General features: G+C 40.4%; 1 protein-coding gene across 1 annotated transcript; it reads right to left on the bottom strand.

Annotated features, from left to right (window-relative positions):
• Positions 1 to 13,046: 13,046 nt before the first annotated feature.
• LOC105499999 (cysteine dioxygenase type 1) lies at positions 13,047 to 24,877 on the bottom strand. Its single transcript, XM_011772899.3, has 5 exons — positions 24,446 to 24,877; positions 21,448 to 21,525; positions 19,434 to 19,588; positions 14,657 to 14,826; positions 13,047 to 13,777 (listed from the first exon to the last, which is right to left on the bottom strand). Exons 1-5 carry the CDS (start codon positions 24,613 to 24,615, stop codon positions 13,748 to 13,750), a joined length of 603 nt encoding a protein of 200 aa, XP_011771201.1. The 5' UTR covers positions 24,616 to 24,877; the 3' UTR covers positions 13,047 to 13,747.
• Between the last annotated feature and the right edge of the window lie 668 nt (positions 24,878 to 25,545).

Genomic DNA, 25,545 nt, shown 5'->3' with positions numbered 1-25,545 from the left:
AGGGAAATTTGGGAAGAGCCTCTGAAGTTTAATGCCTAAGGGCTCAGTTTCCTGGCTGTTAGCATCTGAATTTCACAGCCTGAGATCAGGATGCTTTACTGGTCTCCTGATCAAATTTGTGAGAAAAAACCTGCTAGAGAGGCAAAGCAGCAGAATGCATGGAGCACGAACTTTGGAATCAGATAGAACTTGGTCCCAGTCGGAAATCTGCCCCTTTGCAGCTTGCTCTGAGTCTTTGAGTGTCCTTATCTGTAAAATGGGGATAAAAGCAGCTCTCTCACAGACTGTTGAGAAGATCAAGTAAAATAATATGTGAATATGCAGTGCAGTGCCTGGCACAAGTAGCTGTGCTACAATAGTCATTTTTATTTTATTCTTACTCTAATCATATATTTATTATTATTTATTATTTCTTACTCTAGCCTGTTCAGATACTCTGAGGCCCAGAGGACCAGGTCGGGCTGAGCTGGTAAGCCAGAGGCTTTTGTTTCAGCATCCTGACCCCTGTATTAGTTCTTCCCTATGTGACTTTGCTGTGCAGTTTCAAAGCTACTCTCTCATGCTGAGATGACCCAGGATCGTTCTAAAATCTCACCTCCCACCTAGACTGGCTATTTGGACCATTGTTTATTGGAATCATTGAAATGTCTTTAAATAAATTTGTTCATCGATTTCTTTACATTTTGTGAAGACAGGGTGAAAGAGGTAAAAAGAGATCATTTCATGGCTATTCTGAAAGAAATATGTGAAAATTACTTTGTTAAGTAATAGAGTTCTGATTCCAAGCATTTTGGATTTTGAAGTTAGAAGAAATGAGGTTGAGTTTGACTTTCCCAGACTAAAATTGATACCTATATATTAAAAACAATTTTTTTCCATTTGGGACTACGTCAGTTTCCTGCTGTTATCTGATAAGGGTACGGAAAGATGCATCAGACTCAAACGCAGTTAACAGCTCAGATTAACGGCGTCTATCTTAAAATATTGTAGATGGAAAGAATTTGATGTTCTTGCAAACAAGGACTGAATTAACATATGCAGGTGTATTTGTATCTTGGAGAAAGATAAAGTATAACAAAATAAGCAGAACTAGATTTTCATGAAGCATTAAAACTACATTTAATGATTTTCATGGGGATTCTTCTTTCTGAAAGAAAAATATATGATGATTCTTCCCACAATGTACCTAAGAAGACTGCTGTGTTTGCTTCATAACAATCTATTTACCCAAGCAAATTAGTGATTCTGCACTTTGTTATCTGAGACATTCACGCAGAATAGGCTATCCCTATAAAGCATCTTGGATCCTGTCATTGCCTGCATTTATTTTTCTTGCCCCTTCTCACCCACATGTCCCTTCTGGTCATATGCTATGGGTAACAACGCAATTCAGTTTGATAAGAGAATTAGTATAAATCAGACCAGTTCATAAATCCTATTTCCCTATGACACTGCCCAAAATCAAACTTCACTTTATCTCCCCAAGATATGTTTCTTCCTGACTTGTCTGGGTCAAATGTATAAGATCCCTTCTCCTTGGAGCCTTGTGGAGATTTCACAGTAATCTTTGATCACTTTCTCTCTCCAGCCAATCCACAATCAGGTCCTGTGAATCCTGCCTCTGCAATGGCTCCTCTGTCCCCTTGTTTTCTGTCCATTCCACTGTCAACTCCTAGTCTAGATCTCCCTGTCAAAGCTCCTGCAGGGACCTCTGAAATGACTTTCTTGTCTTCGGTTCTCTCCTTACAACAAACTTACACAAAGAACCAGGTAAAATTTCCTAATGCTCAGCTCTGATCACATCACTATTATGTCTGGATCTCTCTTCATTGTTTACAGAATGAAACCCAAAGTCTTCAGCCTTTGCCCACTGCTTCTCTACTCAGCCTTCCACTCCCACTATGCCCTCTAGTCAAATTGGATTCACAACTTTCCAAACTAGTAAAGCCTCCTTAAATGGATGAGATACAGAAGTATGTGAGCCTTGGCCACCTTAAGACGTTCCATCTCCCTACAGTACCCTGTTCCTCAGGTCTAAATGTAAAGATCCAACCCATCCTTTAGGCAGAAAATCTCCCCACTCTCAGGTCCCATAGTCCTCAGTTCATATCTCTTTCATGACATTTGTCATTATTCTTTTTGGTTTGGTACTTGTGTGTGTGTGTGTGTGTGAGAGAGAGAGAGATACTCCTTTTCAGGATGGAGGCTGTATTCCATTTAGATTTGCTACAACTCCTTACACAAGGTCTAGCACCTCAAAAGGACCAACAGATGTCTATTGAATAAATACATTATTGTATTTACTGAATTGATTTCATTAAATCAATCAAAGCAGACTTTCTACAAGTTATTTAACCCCAAAGCTTAGTTTCCTAATAGAGTTCTCTGACATTTGGGCAAATTTTATTGTATTGTGAATAAAAACATTTTAATTATATATCAGCAAGTTATATATGTGTGTATGTGCATATATATATATATATATATATATATGAGCTGTAGGTATTTATTTATTTTTCTGTTGGTCACATTGTGACAGCCAACTTAGGGGCTGCCTGTGATAATAATATATGTCCTATTGGCCAACAAATGATTAAGATGGCTGTGGGGACAAGTTAGACCAGGGTCAGATAAATGCTCTTGTCTGCTAGGCCGTGTTTTGTAAAGAAGGAGTTTGACAAGGGGGACAGAGGCTTTCCAGCAGATGATGATGCTGGCAATCTGGGACAGGTCCCATTTGTGTCTTCCAACATGTCCAGAGATAGCAGGTGTTTCTTTGTTCTGCACTTTCCTTATTTATACACATGAAAGGGTGTCCCTTGATTCTTCAATTAATGGGAGTCATGAATCCTTTCAGTACCTCAACCTCTGGGCAAAGGAAGAACTTTGCTCCCACCGAGAAGCAGGTGTCTCACCCTTTCCTGTTAACAGGCAACTACTGTGCCTGCACATAGCCACCATTGCCCAGTCTGGGAGGATGTCTCTCTGCCTTATTTGCTGATTGTGGCTGCCCAGCCCCAGGGGTTTCCTGCTGGGGTGATAACACATTGTTCTTGAACAGAGAGAAATAACTTAGAGGGATTATCTTGTCCTAAGACGTTGTGTTGCCTCTCAGAGCAGAAATCTACCTTTTAAATGCTCTGTGTGTTCTCTGAACACTCTGTTGTCTCTGTCTACACCACAACTGTGAAGTCATTTATCAGGAACATCACTGTTAACGGGGGTAAAACGGTGGGGGAGTGGTTACTCTGGTGGAGACTGAGAAAAAAATAGATGGAGCACTGTCCTTCTCTGGCAATTAGGCTTAAATGATTCTTGAGTGGATTCCCCAGTAACATTGATTGTCACAATGCCCATGTTACCCACTCATGCCCCTGGCTCTTAATACAACATGCTTCCCAGAAGGGAATCTTTCATCCCCAGACTAATAAAAATTGGCTACCACAGATTAGGCATATGGTGGAGTGGAAAAATTGCACAAAAAAGACATGTGCCAGAGTTTCTGAAATTAGACACAGCAGAGATCAAAAGTATTCTTTAAAGACCTCTTTAAACCCTGTGGATTAAAAAAAAAAAAAAAGGAAGTAATTAGGCAGGCAAAACCATTATTGAAATCCCAAGATGTACAGTAAAATTTCAAAGCCTGGCTGGTTTGGTTGCTAGAGGAGTTGGAGGGTTGGGAGGCCCTAATCCAAGACCACTTAGTCTATCCTTCACCCCACACTAAATGTTTGAGTCTGGGGCAAATCTAGGGAATCCTAGGGTTCTATGGAGCTCAGTTTTTGTTTTTAATCCTTTAATTGAATGATAAGGAAACTGAGGCCCAAAGAAGCTAGAAGCCCAATAGCCCAGTACAAGTTAATGACAGAGCAAGGTTAGAATTCAGGACTCTTGGCTGAGTGTTCTTTCTGCTCCTTGTAGAGGTTTGGTGCAGGGTAGGAAACAAAGTCAAAGGAGAAAGACTAAAATTCCAAAAAGTTACTAAGAAATAATTTAGGCACGTAAATTATAGTAGAAGAAACTCCCAATAATAGTAATGAGCATGATATTTCTTCAAGTATTCTCTGTAGACCTTCAGCATCAGAATCCCCCAGATTTCTGGAGAACGTTGTTAAAAGTGTGTATTTCTGGTCTTCACCCTAGACCCACAGAATTGGACTATCTGGAGGTGAGTCCAGGAAACTGCATTTTTAGAAACTCCCCTAGTGGTTTCTTATACTTGACAATGGCATACTCTGTCCCCTCCAGCAGTGGCCTTCACACCAAAGCAGGACAGGGTAGCACTTAACAGAATGTGTCAGCTGCATACCATCTCCAGTAACTGCTGTTATTTGGTTTTTGACTTTTAAATATACCTTAGGTAAGGCCAAGTGTGATGGCTCACACCTGTAATCTCAGCACTCTGGGGAGCTGAGGCAGGAGGATTGTTGAAGCCCAGGAGTTTAAGACCAGCCTGGCAGCATAGTAAGACCTCCATTGCTACAAAAAAATTAAAAAGAAAAAATAGCCAGGTACAGTGGTGTGCACCTGTAGCCCCAGCTACTTGGGAGGCTAAGGTGGGAGGATCACTTGAGCCCAGGAGTTTGAGGCTATAGTGAGCTATGACTGCACCACTGCATGTCAGCCTGAGTGACAGAGCAGGACCTTGTCTCAAAAATATATAAATTAATTAATTATTTTTAAAAAGCAGGATGCAAAATAACAGCAAAGTAGAAGGGATAAGTTCTAGTGTTCTACAACACTGCAGGATGACTATGGTTAACAATAATATATAGTTGCAAATAGCTAGAAGGAGGATATTGATGTTTCCAACACAAAGAAATGACGTTTAAGATGATGGATATGCTAATTACCTTGATCTGATCACTATACAAGATATGTATCAAAATATTACCATGTACCTTAAGAGTGTGTACAATTATTACTTGTTAATTTTAAAAAATGAAATTAATTTTTAAAATTGTCCTGCTACAACTCAATGCAAGAATTGGTACCTCAGGAACCTATTAACCCATAGCAGAGCAAACACAAACTAATTCCTGTAACAGAGCAGAATGTGGCAAGTGCTATAAGAAAGTGAAAATAAAATTCTATGGGAGCCCAAAGATAGAGAGATTACCTCCCACTGAGGCAACTTCTGAAATAATTGATATTTGAGCTGGGCTTTGGAAAGGAGCTGCTATGTCCCCAGAGGGCAGGGAACTGGGGCAGAGTGCATTTTAGGCAGAAGGAGAAGGAGGCAGAGCAGAACCAGTGAGGTAGCAAAGTGATATTTGTCCAGAGTATGGGGTGGGGAAGGGGTGTGTGTTTGTGAGGGATTGTGGGGTGCTAAGATCTAAGTGCAAAACCTGGCTCTATTGGGCAGGAGAAGTGGGAAGTAGATTGAGGGTCAGGGCTAGAGCCATGTAGGGTGAGATCACAGCAGAAGCTAGAATACGGTTGTAACAGACTCAGTACATACAGACTTAGAAATAAACATTAAGAGAGGTACTTCAGTAACTCACCATGGCAATGCAAAGATGGTGAAGGAGTAGGGGTGCTGCTGGGAGAGCAAGCTCCACCAACACCTAACAAGTCCTCAAGGGAAAATGCCTGATCCCAAGCTCTTAGTGACCTTTGTCAGTTTTCTTTGTAATGTGAGAGTACTTGATATCTTTTGGGTTTGACCTCAGGCCTTAGCTGGATTTCAGAACATTGAAAAACATCCCACCTGTCTCTTGTTACACAGGGCAGTAATTCTGATGGAAGAATTTTGACATGGGTTGGGATCGATGGAGGATATTGAGATGTGGGAGCTTTCCCTTGAGCTCCCTCACGAGTCTATCTGTAAAGTGCTTTATCTTTGGAGTGATGAGAATGTTTTTGTAAGTTTCATCAGTAAAAGAAGAGAAAGAAACAACCTAGTCTTGCAGTTTTAAAAGTAGTGTTATATGGCCAGGTGCGTTGGTTCATGCCTATAATCCCAGTACTTTGGGAGGCCGAGGCAGGAGGATGGCTTGTGCCCAGGAGTTCAACACCAGCCTGGGCAACATGGTGAGACACCACCTTGACAAAAAGAAAAAAAAAAAAAAAAAAAAAGCCAGGCCTGGTGGCATGTGATCCCAGCTACTCTGGAAACTGAAGCGGGAGGATTGCTTGAGCCTGGGAGGGTGAGGCTTCAGTGAGCTGTGATCCTGTCACTGCACTCCAGCCTGGGCAAAAGAGTGAGAAAGAGTGAGAGTCTGTCTCAAAAAAAAAAAAAAAAAAAAAAAAAAAAAAAAAAAAAAATTAGTGTTATCAAGGGTAAAAAGGTGACGATCATTTGGTTGCTATAATTCTTCATTTTATCCTTTTATTCATACATTCAACAAATATGATTTGGTGGAATTGGTTCCACCTTCGACTCCAGAGGCCAACACTGGACTCTGGCCAGGCCAGAGATCACACCCTGTTGGCCATAGTGAATGGGCCGGGGATAGTCATTGATGCACTCAGCATCCATAAAGCTAAATTCCTTTCAACACCTATGGAAAGACTGTGAAGACGTGACCCCTTATCTTGCCAAAATTGAAATAGAGAGCTTGGGCCATAAGTCTGCATGTTTGGGGAGTCATCTTAACATGCAAAGGCAGACTTTAGGGGCAGGAAATATGGAGAGCATGATAGAGTCCTAATAAGCTGTTTGAACTCCTTGGCACACACTTCCCTGATTACTTACACTTGGACTTTACAGCAACATGAGCTTGCTTTGTTCAGGTCAGTTTGGGTCACATTTTGTCACTTGCAACTGAGCAAGCCCTAACTGAAACAACCTGGAATACTGGTCCGGTGCCATGGAGTATAGCCATGAACATGATCCCCAAAGTCGATCACCTATGCCGTGTCAAATAAGTAGGAATAAAGCACAGCCCAGTCTCAGCCTCCGCTATGACACAATCATTAGTTGAATCTATTCAGGGAAAATAAAACTACTCTCTCTTCCACTGGGCTTGAGTATCTCATGAATATATTTTGTAAACTATGAGGTCAGAAACCAGTTGACAGATATCAAACAGGAAAATCAGAATCGCAATTGCGTTGGCCACATTGTTTACTTTGTCCCTGCTTAATAGTTTTTCTTTTTTGTCAAAGGTCCAATGTTCTGGGCAGAATTGATGTCTATTTTGTTTTTTCCATTACGAAGCTCTGTGTCCTTGGGCAAAACATTTCATGTACGTGTGGCTAAGTATTCTCATTGCTGAAATGGAGCAGGGAGATATAATATCTACTTAAGTGACAATAACAAATATATATACAAAAGAGATTTTAAAATTTAGAAGTCCAGTACAAATGAAAGGATAAAAAAGTATATATATATACGTGTGTGTGTATATATATACACGTGCATATATATATATATATATATATATATATATATATATATTTTTTTTTTTTTTTGAGATGGAGTCTCACTCTATTGCCTAGGTTGGAGTGCAGTGTCAGGCATGATCTGGGCTCAGTGCAACCTTTGTCTCCTGAGTTCAAGTGATCCTCCTGCCTCAGCCTCCCGAGTAACTGGGATTACAAGCATATTACAGCACACCCAGCTAATTTTTGTATTTTTAGTAGAGACGGGGTTTTGCCATCTTGAGGCTGGTCTGGTCTTGAACTCCTGACCTCAGGTGATCCACCACCTTGGCCTCCCAAAGTGCTGGTATTACAGGTGAAAGACACCTTGCCCAATCTAAAAAAGTATATTTAAATTGCTCAAGCAAATCTTGTCTTTACTCTGAATTGGTTGAATAACCTCAGCTATAACAATGTGCTGGCGCATGTTTAACAAAAGCTTCTCTGAGAGAATAAAAATACCCTAATTTGTAGCTTTGACTAATTTCCGCAGTAGAAATTCTATCATTATAGTCAATTTCAACCTACCAGTTTGCTTGCAAAATCCCCGAATATCAGCTCTAACAGGACTGTATGAGCCTGTACCAGCACACCATTGCTCACATCCATTGGTTAGCTCCTCTGCTTCAGTTTCTTCACTTATCATAACACTTGTTTCACTAATTATAATCATACAGCTTTCACTGAAAGGTGCCGTGCAGTCATCTACTGTTGTAATGACACTTTTTCTTTATGCTATGACATGCCTAGCAGGGATCTTGGCATCGACGGCTAATCGACCTTTATTTGCATTAATTTGCTTTCTAGTTATGTAATATGTCTATCCCTCATGAGCAAGGAACAGGTCTGGTGATGCTTTTAGGCAAATATTACACACAGCACTCTAGTATGTGGATATTTAGATACAGATATTTTAAGTAGATAACCACTTTCTTGAGCTCGTATAAGAATATCCCTCAGATTACTGAGGGAGAGTCAGTCTCTCACTATCGATATCTATGTGTGAATTATTCAAAAAATTCACCAAATGCCCCTCAGTAAGCAACAGGTGAGGCATATTTTCTTTTCTTTTCTTTTTTTTTTTTTTGAGACAAGAGTCTTGCTCTGTCGCCCACGCAGGAGTGCAGTGGGGAGATCTTGGCTCACTGCAAGCTCTGCCTCCCGGGTTCACGCCATTCTCCTGCCCCAGCCTACCGAGTAGCTGGGACTACAGGCGCCTGGAACAATGCCCGGCTAATATTTTTATTTTTAGTAGAGACGTGGTTTCATCGTGTTAGCCAGGATGGTCTCAATCTCCTGACCTCGTGATCTGCCCGCCTCAGCCTCCCAAGTGCTGGGATTACAGGCGTGAGCCACCACACCCAGCCATGTGAGGCATATTTTCAAACAGCCCAGAAAGCTATTACATCTCCTTCAACTGCACAGAAAGCTCAGTGATAAAAAAACAAAAACAAACATCAGGAACGCCTCAACTCTCCTATTGAGAGTGGGGCTGAATCCTAAATTGACCATGACTAGATCGTGACTTTTCTTACTAACAGGGGCCCTAGAGCTTTCTTGGTTGTGGTATATACTCTCTCTATGAGTGTCAAACTTCTGACAGCTTTGGAGCTTCACATGAATACAGCAGGCCAGTGAACAGAGTGGAAATGGCTGAATTGAAGAGTCAAGACATGGAGCGGCAGGCTGTGCACTAAAGGGACGCCTTCAAGCAGGGCAGCTGGCTATGACTTTCTGCTGTTACCTCATTTCCTGGGCCCTATTATCTTGCTTGTTTTGCAATAAATAAATATGTCAACTGATACTTGTGAAATGACATTATGCACACGGTTATTCATTGCAGAACTGCTTGTAATTATAAAAGGCTGGAAATTACCGAAAACTCCGTCAGTAGAGGGCTAGTTAATGGAACTACGGTACATTCATCCAATAGGATAGCATACAGCTGTCAGTACAAAAGAATAAAGAAGCTGTTTGTATCCTGATATGGGAAGATCTCCTTATAATTTCCCAACATTGACTTCAGAATGCTACCCTGTGTATAAAAAATGGGAAAAAATAAATGAGGAAACACAAGAAAGTGATAATACTGGCTACCTTTAGGGAGGGAAACGAAGTGCTTGGGGTTAGGAAGGAGACTTCTCACATTATGTTTTTCATAAAATGGTTTATCACATTTTAGCATTTTAGTATTTGCTATGATCAGTGTGTCTTAACCTATGCCAATACATACACACATGAACACACTTTTTCCCATATGTACTTTTTACAGAAATAATTTTTATTGTGGGAAAATATAGTTATTTTAATCATTTGTAAATGTGTAATTCAGTGGCATTAAATAGATTCAGAGTGCTGTGTATACCCATCACCACTATCTATAGCCACCACATTTTTAGTATTCCCACCAAAAACTCTTTAGCCATTAAACAATAACTCCCCATTCTCCCTCCCTCCAGGCCCCTGGTAACCTCTGTTCTACTTCTGATGAATTTGCCTATTCTTGCTATCTTGTACAAATGGAATCATACAATATTTGTTCTGTGTCTGGCTTATGCCATTCTCCCACATACTTTTGTTTTCTAAAGAAAACATCTATCAGCTGGATAAATAAAGTTGTGAAAGTTTGAAATGTCCTTCATGTCTTTAGAAAAAAGAGAACAGATCTTGTGAAATGTGTGGACGTGCCTTGGACAAGGTAACTCATGCCTGGTGTTTCCTAGAAACCTTAGCTAACTCATTGCAACCTTTAAAGGTTAACTAATTGCCCAGCATGCTAATACCCTCTTAATCTCAGAAAATGAAGTCAAATAGCCACCATTTCCCACAAATCTTGGCTCATATATGGCAGAGCTTTTTGAAGAGGGGCCCTAGAGGCCTTCAGAGAGTCCATGAATCTTTTCTGAAATTGTAGGCAAATTTGTTATGTGCTCCCTTTTGGGAGATAAGTTCTTTAGCATTCAGAGATTTTCAAAGGGGTCCATAATAATAATTTTTTAAAAAGGCTAAGTACCATTGTTAAATAGGATAATTAATTCTGTCCCCTCCCTTGGAACAGATGTCAAAACGCTTTGTTCATCAATAAGATTGTGTGAGTACATGATTCATGAATCCACGCCAAGATAAGTCTCTGAATCGGCTTTACAAAAGAAGTCTGTGGCTTAAGAAAATGACTCTTAGAATTTCCATCCTTAATAAAAATAACATTGCACATTTGATTTGGTAGCACACAGAAAACACCAAAGCATCCATGTGTGTTAGTACAAGATTACCATGTAAGGAGGTTGAGGATTTTTTCACTCATTTCATAAATATTGAACACTTCCTATGTGTCAGGTACAGTCCAAACACTCAGGATATAAAGTAGTGAATAACACAATGTCTTTCCTCTTATGGGGGCTTGCATCCTATTACTAGGATTTAGACAATAAAGGAGTGAAAAAAGAAGGGACACTTTCAGATAACTGTGCTTCAGAGTGGCCTAGAGATCTCACTGTTAGATAGTGTGATTGGGAAATTCCTCTCTGGGCAGATGGCATCTGATCTGAAACCTGATGGGCAAGAATGAGCCAGCCACGTAAAGAACTGAGAGAGGACATTCTAGGCAGAGGGAGCCACAGTGCCAAGCTCCAGCTGCAGGTGAGATGGGAGGTACTGAGTGCTATGGGGTGCTTGGCCATCTGTCTCCACCTGTCTCCTCACTTTAGGGCTACTCCTCTTCTACCCTCAGGTCTCCACTCCCTTTTACATCCCACCTACACTTTAGCAAACAGTATGATTCCAGCCCTCAATATTCCTTCTCACTCCTACAAAATCCTCTTGAGACCTTGATGCCATCACTGCCTTGCTTATGTGCAAACACCCCAGTGACCCAAGCAAACAGTAAGCTCTGGGAGAAGCAGTACATTGGCTCCTGCATAAACGTTGTTATGGACTGGAGGGAGCAGGCCAATTACAGAGGCAGGGAGGATGGTGAAGCCATCTATATTGAGCCTCACATTCACAAAGTTCTTCACATTTACATTTGACCATCATTGTCATACATAGGGTATTATATCATTTATGTATGTTAAGGGTGCTATTTATTAAGCACTTATGTATACGTATAAAACATATAACTATACCATAATTTTGCTTTTTGTTATAATGGGATACAAAAAAAAAAAAAAAATGAGAGGTGGCCCAGCCTTCTTTTACGTCAAAAGGCCTAAATATAAAGAGAATGAATTTTAGAGGATGACTGCTTGAGATCAAATCCTGGCTTCAATCCTAGCTCTGTAATATCTTGGCTGATACCTTTTGGCAAGTTTCTTAACCGTGCTGAATATGTGTATATATAGAGAGGAATTGTATCCTAGGATGGACGGTAAAAAGAGCCTCCCTCACACCTAATTTAGAGAATGATATATAGACAAGGTTTTTGGACTTCTGGGTTGATATTGTAATGGGATGTAACTCTGTGATCAGGAGAATGGTCTTCCAAAGGCACTGATATCTAATACTCAGAACCTAGAAATGTTATTTCATGTGGCCAAAAACAAAACAACTTCTCAGATGTGATTAAGGATATAATCTTGAGATGGAGACATTGTCCAGTTCCTCAAAGTGGAAAAGGGAAGTAAATGAGACATAGAAGAAGGACTAAATCCACCATTGCTGGCTTTGAAGATGGAGGAAGGATGTTCAAGTCAAGGAATACTGGACAGTCTTTAGGAGCTGAGGGAAAAAGAAACCCACAAAACAAGAAAACAGATACTGCCCAGCCTACAGAAAGGAGTGCAGCCCTTATAATACTGATTCTAGTGCTGTGCAACAGACTTCTGCAGGGCTATAGAATAATACATCTGCATTACTTTAACCCACTAAGTTTGTGATAATGTGCTACATACAGCAGCAGAAATACACCAATTCAATAAGGTTACTTTTCAGAATTGTTAGTAGGCTCAAACAACTTATAACAGTACCTAATATATAGTAAGCATTCAGTAAGTGTTAATCTTTCTAAAGGATGAGAGGAAGCTAACATATAAATACTAATATGAGATATATAAACAATGTAACCAATGAGCTACACAGAAACTATTTTTAAAGGATTTTGCTAACTAAATTCCCAGAATTAATAAGCTCTAAGATTATGACAGATATTCCTAAAAAAGTTGCTTAGAGCAGGAAGAGCAAACTTGAATGCATATGCAGGCTTTGCAGGTAACAAATAATGGAAATAGGTGAGTTTGGGACTGCAGCAGATTGGAGGGCCAGCCCATTTAAGAGGCAAACCCTAGCCTAGCCAACTAATACCAATAAAAATGCAGTGCAGACCAAGTGTTCTAGATAATTCAAATTTTGAGCAGCTAGAATCCCTCAACTTCTACAAAAACTCCAGTTTTTACATGTTGAAAACCAATCCATATTTAAACACATACATGTATAGACACACAATTTTCAGGCAACACTGACCATGTCTGAGCCACACTACAGCCAGAGGCTCTCAGGTTGGTGTCTCTGACCAACTAGTGAAGATATTAATTAAGTCCAAAAAGGTAAGTGGTTTTTGAATGTTTTTTGGCTCTCTCATATTCTTACATCATAAAAGCATCTGTCACAGTGCTTTTGTACATCTAAATCTATGAAACTGATTTATGGGAAGTTTGTATCACGTTAATCAGAAAGACAACTTCAAATTGTGTTCAAATCCACTTTATTAAAATTATTTTGCAATTTTAGCCGTACAAAATCTTTGACTATGACCATGGGACACAGACGTGAGTTTATGTTTTGGTTTGTTGTGGTTTGGGGAGCATGTACTTTTCTAAATCCTCTGCACTTCCTTTCATTACCCAATGGCAGAGTGCTGTAAGTTCCTCTCTATTATTCATAGAAAAGAAATTCGTAAGGTAAGACTGAAAAAATAAAATCTACAGATTCACAAAATTATCTTCCAATATTAAGAACATACAAAGTATACTAAAGACATCTACGGTTAGTCCTCCAGGTAACAAAGCAAGCATTTGATGTTTGAGGTTTCTGTTTTTACTTCTGGCTAATTACAGTTCAGAGACCAAAGTATTTCCAAAAGCTATGAAAACCCTCACTGACGCTCATAGTATGGATTCAATGGAATCAGAGGATAGAACTAGGAGAGCACTTGAAAACTTGCCTTTAAAAATCACAAGACTTTCTTTTCCTTAGTGGGACTTTTCTTCTGCAGTAGCTGAGGGCACTACTTGCTTACTTAATGCTTATAATTAGCATCTGCCTTACAGTAGATCTAAGTATTGGCTTATTTAAGTACATTACTGGATAGCACATGGTAGGTAGCCTTTTTATCCAAGGCAAACATACAGCGAGGCTTAAAGTAAAACCTCAGAGGGTTTGGTGCTCCTTAATTGTTCTCCAGTGAGCCCGAAGTTGCCTGTAAAAAAGGGAAAAAAAGAAAGCTGTGTAAGAATCTTTACAAAAGATATTTTAGTTCGTTCTAAATAGTTCTGCTTTTGTAGCAGTGTATGAAAACTCAGCAAGGGCAAGGGAGCCTTGTTTTTCCTGCAATAAGAATATCTCTTAGGGTTTGGAATGTGGAAGATAAAGATGAAGTGGGGTGATAATGAGAAAATTCTGCCCTGGCTTCCCTCAGAGGCTGTGCTTTCACTAAGACTCATAAGGATTGTTTTGGTCTCCATTTTCACACATTGTCTATTTCTGGATATTCTGATAATTAAATAAAGACTATTCCTCTAACTGACAAACTTATTTCAGAGGTAGAAGACTGCCCTGCTATATTAGTGTTGGTTGCCTTTTTATTTTTAGTAGGAAATGCTTATTTCTCAAGGAGGAACTTGTTAGTATAGTTTATTCTTATTTGTGGCATAAATGGCATAACAACTCTAAGAATAAGCAACCTTGGCAAACAAAACAGACAATTTTCTTTAGTTATATCATCAGAATAACCTTTACAAAGGTTGACTATGCAACTTATTCCTGTTGGCCCAGCAAATTAGACCTATGAATAGTAAGTTATGGCAGTAAAAGTTATATCAAATAATAGTTTTCACTCTTATTTCCCAAGTAAATGAAAACATTTTAAGCACACATTTTGAAGTTTCTCAAATAATCTTTGGATCTAACATAATAAGTTTCTAAAAATAAATTGAAGAGATAGTCTCTAAAGTTAAATAAAACAATCAAGATATATTGGGCCTTACCCATGAGTTAAGACTCATCTCATTCTTTGCATACATATAGTGTAATAGTGCCAACCTACAAAGCATTTAAACCTGGAAGAAATTATACTCACATATGGAGTTCTGATTCCAAATTTACTATGGAATGTCATGGTGACTTTGTTTTTATGTCCTGTTCTTTGATCAAAGGCATGGCACGTATCGAAAGGTGGACTGTACAAGTGAAGGCTCACGGCAGGTTCCGTATGGCTGATGTTCTCTACTCGATGTAAGCCAATGGAATCTAAACAATATCCAAGAGGGAAAAATAGATAAAGGAGCCTAGACAACAGCTGTAGGTAAAATTTCTGTGAGTCATCTGAGATCATGAATCAATTTTGATGCAAATGGAATAGATATTAGAATTGAACTTGTACTTAAAGATAGTAAGTAACATGTATGCATTAGCCTCTGCTCCTTCCTGAAAACCCTCTCCAATGGCAGTAAAAAAATAAAAAAGACATCAATATACAAAGACAAAATAGGAAAAGAGAAAACACTAACAAAAATTTGAAAGCTTGGAAAGTAAGATGGACAGCTTTACAGAGCAGAGAAAGCTAAATCCTTAGCCATCCATGGGGAAAGTCAAGAAATAACCTGATTTATATCTTGAAACTCCAAATAGCACAGGAATTGACAGCACCAGGTACTTACGGAAATGAGGGTAAAGATAGGGCTGTTCTTATAAGAACTGGTTTAAAGCCTGTTTAAGAAGTAGAGTCTCAATCCCTTTTACCAATTCTCTCTCTTCTTTCTTTTCAGCAGCAGACTAAGATCTAGTCTCTAGGTGTAAGAGATCAACTTGGGACTGATGGCAATCAGGTGAAAAACAGATGAATTAAACAAAAGCTTCCATACTGAATGGTAAAAATCCCTGCTTTAGTCATCACCTAGCTGCAAGAATGCTGCCAGACAAGATTTTTCTTTCCAGGCAGAAGATAGGAAGCAGCTTCTCAGAGAATCTGACTGGCTCAAGAAAAAAGCTTTAAAGATATTGTCGCTGGAAGTTCCTGAAGGAAAAGGCTCTGCCAGACTATCAAAAAGTGAAATCCAGTTGACAAGCTCCACTCACGTTCAGGGTTACCAATTAATTTTTTTGTTCTTGGTTTTTAAATATTAGCAAATCGCCAAGGTCACCAGACATTTGAGCAAGGCCTTTAGTATGAAAGACAGAGGTCAGAGCAAACAAAAAAGCAACCTGCAACAGAGACTACTCAGGGGAAGTGTTCAAAAGCCTATCATTAACTTTTTCCCAGAAATAAGAGAAAATACCATAAAAGGGACCATAATACAAAAAGAGGTTGAAGAAACAGAAACCAAAAAAGAGTTGGCAGGAAATGCTGAGGAAGACTCAAAGAACAAAAGGACAAAGACAGAAAATAGAAAAGAAAGAGAAAAAAAATGAGGAACCGTTCAAGAGGTTTAATATCTAAATAGGAGTTTCAGAAATAGAATTTTAAAATAAATTCAAAGAAATAACCTGTGAATGTCTTCCTGAGTTGAAGGACATGAACTCCCAGATTTAAAAACCCACTGAGTACCCAGCACAATGAATGAGTCATCAAACAAGACACATCACTACGAAATTTCAGAATACTGGGGATAGAGAGAAGGCACCAAAAGAGAAGGTCCCAAAAGTTTTTAGAAAGAAAAAAAAGGTTTCATAGAAAGATTCAATAATTAGAATGGCACCAGGTTTTTCTTTGTTTTTTGTTTTTTTGGGAAAAAAAACAAACAAACAAAAAAGACAGGGTCTCATTCTGCTGTCCAGGATGAAGTAAAGCAGTGGGATCTTGGCTCACTGCAGCCTCCACCTCCCGGTCTCAAGTGATCCTCTCACTCAGCTTCCCAAGTAGCTGGGACATAGGCACCTGCCACCAAGCCCTGCTAATTTTTGTGTTTTTGGTAGAGATGGGGTTTCAACATGTTGCCCAGGCTGTTCTTGAACTCCTGGGCTCAAGCAATTCTTCCATCTTAGCCTCCCAAAGTGCTGGGATTAGAAGTGTGAGTCACCACACCCAGCCAGCACTAGCCTTCTGATAAGAACACTAGAAACTAAAAGACAAAGGAATTACCCTCATGGTTATGAGGGAAGATGTTTACCAGGTGATAATCCATACCTAGCTAAATTATCAATCAAGTTGTAAGGGTTGAATACAGAGATTTTTAAATACATGGGGTCTTAAAAATTTACCTTCCATGAATCCTTTCTTGTGAAGCCATTGGAGCATATGCTCCACCAAAACAAGGGCATCAACCAAGAATGAAAAAAAATCATGAGATCAGGAAAGAGGGGATCCAGCCACAGGAAACAGCAAAGGGAAAGCTTGAGAGAATGTAAGCCTTACATTGTAAGGAATCTCAGGAACACAGCTCACCCTGGGCCTAGAGATCAACCAATCTGTGCTGAAGCAGTCAAGAGGCCCTGGGAGAGAGAGCTTCAAGAAGATTTAAACACACACACACACACACACACACACACACACACACACACGCACAAAACAAAAAAACAAGATGAAATACTCAATTAAAAATGTTAATAAACTTACATAGTTACAAGAAAGTTTCAAGGATTAATCAAGTAATGAATTTAGTGTAACTAATGTAGGCAACCCATGTGGCTTTGTGCTTTCTTCATGATCTAGCTCCATGAGTGCGCATCATAAAGAACGAAGCATAGAACCAGAAGACTTAAGTTCTACTTCTAGCTAATTAGCGAAGCTATCTTTGAACAAGTCACACCTTCTAGGATCTTTCATTTTCCTTATTTCTGAAACTGGGGCCTAATTCTCAGATCTGCAAATTCTTTGATCCTGTAGCTTGTTGCGTTCATAATATACTGGCTTAAGCATAGTTTTGAACAACTGTTCACCACTGCAGGTTCATGCATTATCTAATGCATGCTGACAATCCTGCAAGCAAAGACCCTGCAAAAACAAGTTGCCCATCCTTTAGAGAAGCTCCTATTAATAATCCAGGCCTTATTATTATATTTTGATCTTTGCTTCTTTTTCCTTTATGGTCATGGTGTACCCTCTGTCACAGTAATACTGGACTTTTCTTGGGGATATTTATGAAGGACAGTTAGGTACAGGCCCTGTCGACCTTTTGCCCATTACAATAGGCAACTAGGTCTCCTTGCCCCAGTCCTCCCTTCTCCTCCACCCTATGTTGCATGCTGCTACCAAATCGATCAAGATATTCCCAATTACAACTCTGCTGACCAAACAAAGTCCTTACTTTTAGCTGATCTTGCAGGCCCATACCCTGAGCTCACTTTACTCTCCTGCTAATCCACTGACCAAACCCATTCTTCTTTCTTTACTTCCCCCAATGCTGGAATAGTTTCCATTTTTCACAACGATTGTACCTTCACTTGTGCTCTTCCTTGTACTTGAAACATCCTTCCCCCTGATCACTATTCATCTCCACCCCTACTCCTGCATCTGTAAGAATCAGAGGTTGAAAATTTGTGGCTTTTAAGTTATTTGGGTAATTAGTCTACAGAATAATTAACATATCCCACCCAATACTTTACCGATTGGCAAAATTTCATATAAAATGCAGAATTTCCAACTTCTGTGGAGAAAGAAACCAGGCTGATTTCACTGGAGCTGGGTGGCCACTGCTGTCACCTTAGTATGAGGCTTGTATACTCCAGTTCATACCAGGCCTCACCACGGCTTTATCCCTGATGTATATCACTTCTTTATCTGTTTGGATTCTATAGGATTTTACATTGAAGACCCTTGAAAAAGCTTACGTATTCTTAAAGATCTGACCTGTTTTCACAAGCACTCTGACTCCAGCTGGAAGTAATTATTCTGAAAGATGTGTGGCTTTATTGTGAATATACAGACAACAGACATTGTTCTTGGAAATCTGGTGTGCCTTATAGATAGCAAGCCTCACATTATTTGGGTAAATGAATCAGAGCTTCCTGCCACATAGGAAACTAACATCCTTGTGTTATGTGAATGAGGGAAAACTTCCCATACCATCTGACCTTTGCAAGTGACTTGCATACAGGCCAAATATCAAGGCCAGTAAGATTTATGAAAAAAAAAACTAGCTTTGCCAAAAAAAGTCCCCCAAAACTCTATAATACTTTATATAGGTGGGGTACATGCTGAATAAGAGCATAGGTTTTTGAATCAAATTGCTTAGATTCAAATTCTGGTTGCCACTTAGAAGCTGAGTGACCTTGGACAAATTATTTTATCTTCCTATGTACTGGCAACTTCATATGTAAATGGGAATAAAAAACTATCTGTCTCATATACATTTTAATGAGCTTTTTGGAAAGTTACTATTCCTTTTAGGAATATGAAAGTTAATCACTGCTTCTCTTGAAAAGTATTTGGCTATCCCATATCTCATTTAGAAAAGATAATGAAATCTTGGTAAGATATGTATAAATCACTAGCCAATAATGTGCTTTGTAAAATTTCCCTGGAGGATACTTTTTAGGTATGCTATAGGTATTTTAGAAAAAGAGAGACTAGCTAGCATTCTTAATTAGTTACAGAACATTTTGTTCTATTCTCTAACACAAAGCTAATGTTTCCAACTTGATCTGTTTTGTTGAAAGACTCCACTGAAGTAAATTCATATTTTATTTTAACTGTCTTGTCTTGGCAAGTAAATGACTTTTCAGTGGATACTAATCTGCATGCATATGTTTTCAATAAGTGATTCCAACCCAGGTTTAATGTTTAAGTCATTTCCAAAGTATTTTAAATCATGACTCATGATCCAGGTTTTACTGCATAAAAAGTATAAGTAACCAATATTTCAGACAAAAGGTCATGGTTCTTCCCACTTGCCCTTAGAAAAAGAATAAGATGTTACCATTGATGTAGGCACACTGGTTTTCCCTCAAGACTCTTTCAGACTTCTTGACCATCTCATTGGATTTTTTGTCAGGCCAGGCAAATAATGTCTCCTTTAGATTTCCCTGTAGCATCTTCAGAAAGCAGTGGGAGTTGGTATGATCATGAATACTGCTACATGTACACAAAATGACAATCGAACTCAGTAGATGGTCTAGTGTCCAGACCTGCACTTAACAGTCTTCCCAGAACTGACACCTACATACCATCAATAAACCATCTCCCCAGCCAAAATCCATTTCAGCTGAATTTTAAAAATGTTATCAATTTACAGTTCAACAATGTTCAGGGTAAAGTAATAATATGTCATCTATATCAATTCATATAAAAAGTACAATTTTGATGCATACCCCTACTAAAGAACAGTTTTATTAACTTTGTTATACTACTTTGATAATAGAAACACAAAACCAGCAACATTTTATCTTCCCCCAAATACATATAACTCACTTAAACTGGGCTAGAATTTGATTATGAAAGTACATTAGAGAAATTTTAGAAAGGATTAAGACAATCATCCATAGTAATTGTACCACATTGAGAAGATCCACTTAACATTTAATGTTTTTTTCCCCAAGGCTTTTCTCTTTTCTCCTTCCTTTGGCGAGCTGTAAGGAGAGAAGGTATCTGTATGTGTATTACCATCCTAAAGTTATACTGTACATAAAATGTTAACACTGTGCCAATTTAGAGTGCTCTACCTGTGATTACCTTCCAACATTGGTGGGAGAAAGTTAATTGGATTTGAGGAAACAAAAGATTTATTTATGCAATCTTAGAGTAAATAGTATTTAAGTATATGAGGCAGTCGTGGTTACAGGGTTAATTAAAATATATGTATCTTTATACATTTTGGGTATTCATTTCACATACTGAATTTTATTAATCTATATATGTACCATAAAAAGAATTTGTTTCCTAAATCCACAGAGCCTAGTCCCACTCCGGACATAATGTGCTTTCAAAAATATTGAGAGAATGAATGGAAACACTTCATTCCATATGAGTAAATAAATGCACTCTACAGACCTACTTTCTAAACACTTATAAATTCATGTTTCCTTTCATAAAAATGGATCTAAATTATTGCTTTTACCATTCTCAAAAGACTGAGAAAGATAGTAATACTTAGTTGATAATAAGACTGTCAAATGTGAAACTAAAGACAAATTAAGGAGCTAAGTTTCAAGGAAACAGTATAAACTGCCTTTTCAGTAAAGAAACTAAATAATTAACTTGAAGTAGAAAGCAATTTTCTGAATTTGCAATGCTTTTCTAGCTTCTCCATCCTTTGGTCTTTGGTCCCACGATTGTTTACACACCTCAACCACCACAAATCTGAAGTGTAAACACAATTTCACATAAAATTTAACTCCATAGAAAACAGAGTATGGTTAACTTAAGGGGGTTACTTACCTCCTTTGATTTACTATTCATTTTGGGGGCTGCTTTTAATATGTGTGGTGTATGCGTGAATGCCCTGTGCTAACTCTCATGAGAATTTTTGTTGGGATTAGGGAACATTATGAACAAGTAATTAGAAAATGAGGGCTGGGTGTGGTGGCTCATACCTGTAATCCCAGCACTTTGGGATGTCGAGGTGGGTGTATCACCTGAAGTCAGGAGTTCGAGACCAGCCTAACCAGCATAGTGAAACCCCGTTTCTACTAAAAATACAAAATTAGCCAGGCAGGGTGGTGCATGCCTGTAATCCCAGCTACTCAGGAGGCTGAGGCAGGAGAATCACTTGAACCCGGGAGATGAGGTTGCAGTGAGCCAAGATTGTGCCATTGCACTCCAGCCTGGGCAACAAGAGCGAAACGCCGTCTCAAAAAACATAAATAAATAAATAAATAAAAACAAAAAAAGAGATTTGTTAGTACTTGTAAGGCCTGTGGCTAGCCTGGTACTATACTTTTCATATGCTAGAACACATGCTGTAATAAATATCTGTGAATGAATAGTTATTTTACCTGCCATGTCCTTCACCCCAACAGAGAATCATCAGATTAAATTTTCCGTTTCCTTGATCCACAAGATTTCGGGTATACCTAAAAAAAAAAAAAAACCAATATATTCAGAAGTTTTAATTTGGTTGCTGAAACAAGCACTGGAAAAAGTAAGTGTGTCACCAAGTACCATTTATTCACAAATGTTAACATTTCCCCCTCTAAGCAATTTTGCATGCAGTTTTCTAATTAGAAATCCAACATAAATGAAAAATCCTTTTTCACAGTTAATTTTGAACTGCTGCATTTACAGAGGTAGCTGCTCAGTTTTAATTAATGGCACGGGAAAAATAACAGGAAAAAAACTGAAATTGCATGTTTCTCAATGTGACGGCCTCAAACTGCTGGAGTAAGTTTCTCATAGAAAAATATTTCCAAAGTGCATTACTGGTTCAGGCAAGAATGTTGTTATTGTATTTTTTTTTTCTTTTTCTGCCTGTAGCTAAATCAGGACTTGAGAAACAAGATTTCATTAAATAGAATTCTTAGTTTCACTAAAGCCTAGACACAAACCACATTCAAAGGCCCTTATAATGAAAAGTCTTCTGTGGGGGTTGATCTAAGTACCAGAACAAAGAAGACTACATTAGTGAAGTAAAGAACCCTCTAAACCTCTTACAATTAGGAGAAACCAGTAACTGGCAAACACATACACACAGACACACATACCACAACCAGCCACCACCACCAGCACCACCACCACCAAACTGCAAACCACAACCATAACGATAGCACCAGGAAAAAAGTAAAATCAACGTCAAAGTTTCCATTGGTCCAAGGTGTACTGTTGACAGCATCTAGTTAGCAAAGTTTCATAATTATGACATTCATTTAGGCTGTCACGTTAAAGAAAAGGGGTCTTTACTCCATTTTTGGGGAGTTTTTGTTCCCTTGGTCATCAGTTAACCCTTGTCTAGCATGCCCCTTCCATCCTGTCCCATTCCTCCCCACCCCCAGGTGCCCGAAGAACACGATCCTATTAAGTGCTTTTTAGCCTCAGTTTTCTCTACTTTGTAGCTCTTTATGACCTAACAAGAAGCTGTGCACAAAACCTTCAATTCACAGTAAACTGAGTTCCTGCAGAAGGAACTCACAAGTCTTAGGATAATCTTTCTTGCTTCTCTAAGGCTTCTTTCAAAGAATTCACAGCCTGGCCCACACTGGAGCATATTCTGTCTTGATTCTTCTGCACTGGCCCTCCCAAAGTCAGAGAACAGAATCCCTCACAGAGCTAGGCATCTATTTAACGCAAAAAATACTGTAGAATTGAATTCTCTCCCATCTCCTGTCTTCCCACAACTGCCTGCTCAGGACTACATCCATTATGTTAATGAGCTGTACTTCAGATATCTGTGAAAAGACCAATCAACCCGACTGGTTGCCCTTCAAAAGGTTTAGAGTTTGTCAATCAAGACTACTTCAAGGTCCTTGAAAATACACTTGTTCTAAAGATTAAAGATTAAAAATGGTTACAACCTGTCCTTGCTTAATAGTGGTTTAGAGTGTAGGCTCTGGAACAATAATGCTAACCCTGCTACTCGATAGAAGACCTCGTGCAAGTTATTCAACCTCTTCATTACCTACCATTCTTCATATGTGTCTGGTAACTGGAAGACTACCTGTCCGATAACAAATCTTCAATTACCTGGAGCAAATGCAAGAAAATTTAAAAGCTAGACTCTCTGATAGCTTTCACCGCTACAGAAGTGCTCTACCAGGAACTGAGCTGACAGGAGCCAAAGGAATTTCCTCAAGTCACTTGTATATGAAAAATGGGATCCTTAGTGGGCTTCACTTTTTCTATTTCAAATCCTAAAATACAGTTGAAACCGCCCATGCCAACAAAACTTTACCAAATATCCTACCTGTTAAACAGTGACTAAAAGAACCTGCTCCCAAGAAAAACAAACTTACTTCTTTCCTTATTTTCTTTCACTTACCCCTTTCTCCCAACCCTAAACCCAAAAAACCATAAAGACTGATGCGCTGGCTGCTCAGAAAAACTAGAACCTCTCACACTTTGGGGTGATTAAATTTTACCTCTGGCCCCGGAGGATTGGTAGACAGATTCAACTTAATCACCAAGCCAAGCAGGGGCTGCAAAAAAGTCAGCTTACCAGGGCACCTCACTCAAATACATCTGGGAAGTAGGAGTCTTTAATTTACATTGTAGATGCTCAGAACCAAGGATAAGAGAAATCAGAGCGTTTGGGGGCTGAAAAAAAACGACGGTCGAATATTCAATTTGCGAAACCTGGCAGTGGTTTGAATAAACCCGCAGTCGGGGAAGTTGGTTTGGGAAAGGGAACAGCAGAAATTGCGTAGTGGCAGCTGACGGCCACAAGAAGCTATTTTACATGAGTAAAAATGCCTGCTATAAGGTGCCCGGTTGCAGGCGACAGAAGGCGCAGTGACGGAGAACTGACGTGGGTGACTTGTCTTCTTCATCATCACCCACTTCTCCCGACGGCTGATGTAGTGCTCTCCTGGGAGCACCCTCCGCTAGTACCGCCAGACAGTTCCTTAAGCTGCCAGGCGGGCCGGAACCTGAGTGCGGTCTCTCCGCATCTCCGCGCCGGGGGCTAACGATGGCTTGGGAGTGTGGGCACTGCTCCCGAGGCCAGGGGCAGGAGGACTGGTGGTTTGGAAGCAGAGGGGTTTGCGGGAGAGAAGAGAACAGAAAGTCTCGCAGACGCACTGTGACCTCCCTTCCCAGCGCCTGCCCGTAGTCCCCGACCGGAGGCCAGCAAGGCCAGTATGATCCACCTTCCGCCTGCGCTGTGGCCGCGGAGCCCCAAGCGAGTCGTGCCAGCCCCGCGGCTCGCCAGCGAGGGGGCGAGCGGCTGGCGCAGCGCGGCCCAAGCTTCCCGAGCCAGTCATATTGGGCTGCGTGCCCCACGTCCATTCCTCCTCAGACTGGGCGAGTGGGCGCCGCCTGGCCTTGAGGCTGCAGCGCGCTCACCTGTACTGGTCGAACTTGGCGTACATAGCCCACTCGGTGGGGTCGCTCTCGTAGGCTTCCATGATGGCCTGCACCTCCTCTACATTGACCTCATCGCCGGCGAAGAGCCGGTGCAGGATGCGGATCAGATCCGCCAGGGTCCGTGGCTTCAGCACCTCGGTCTGCTCCATCTCGTGCGGAGCCGGCTGCGTGCGCGTCTCACTGCTGGGCTGCGGTGAGAGTAGCTGAGCGAAACAAGGAGCTGGGGGCGAGGGAGCCTAACAGCCCGCTAGACCGCTAAGCAGACCCACGCACAAACCCAGCGTTCGAGTGCCAAAACGTAAGGATGTCGTCGCAAAGACAGCAAGAGACCCACCCTCCCGCCGCTGGCAGCGCAGTGGATCCGGGCTCGTTGGAGATGCGGCGCGCACATAAATCAGGTTCAGATCTGTGGGGTTCACCCTCCCGGGCCCCTTTTAAGCGCTTGGAGTCACTAGGAATGTACCAACGGCCCTTGGAGGGTGGACGAGGCGGAGAGCCACCCAAGAAAGAGGGCGGAGGCGGGGAGACTCTGCGGACACGGACCACGCGCATATGCCCTGCTTCCCTGGACTCCGCGCCTTCCCAAGAGCCCCGTTGTCTCCAGCGTCCCAGGGCTCGCGTGGGCTCAGCGCAATCTCTCCCCTACTTTTGCGGCGCGTTTTAGCCGTCCGGCCTAACGCATCTCCCCGCTCCACCTCCGCCGCTGTGGTTCGCGACGCTGGGACGTAGACAAAAAGGGTCGGCGGAGATGGCTGCGGGGGCGGACGCTGAGTAAAGAAGGAAAAGAAAAGGGAAGGAGAGGGACATTTCTTCAAACGGAGAATTGTGAGGAGCCTGCGAAGACTGAGGATGGATTCCACTCCTAGGCCGGAGAGCGCCTGTTTTGTCAATTGAAACTATCCAGAATACGCCCCAGGCTAGGTGGAAATAAGTCGAAGACATATATATATATATATGTATATATATACACACACACACACCTTCCGTCAAAATATATTTAAGTATACACACACATATTTTTTGAAATGTGTAGTGAAATATATTTTGACAAAGGAGACTCGGGTCTCTAGTAAGACAGT

This window comes from Macaca nemestrina, chromosome 6, assembly GCF_043159975.1.
Source record: "Macaca nemestrina isolate mMacNem1 chromosome 6, mMacNem.hap1, whole genome shotgun sequence".
Lineage (NCBI taxonomy): Eukaryota > Metazoa > Chordata > Mammalia > Primates > Cercopithecidae > Macaca > Macaca nemestrina.
Note: the sequence above shows the minus strand (reverse complement) of the source record. Positions and strands in the feature narration are given on the sequence as shown.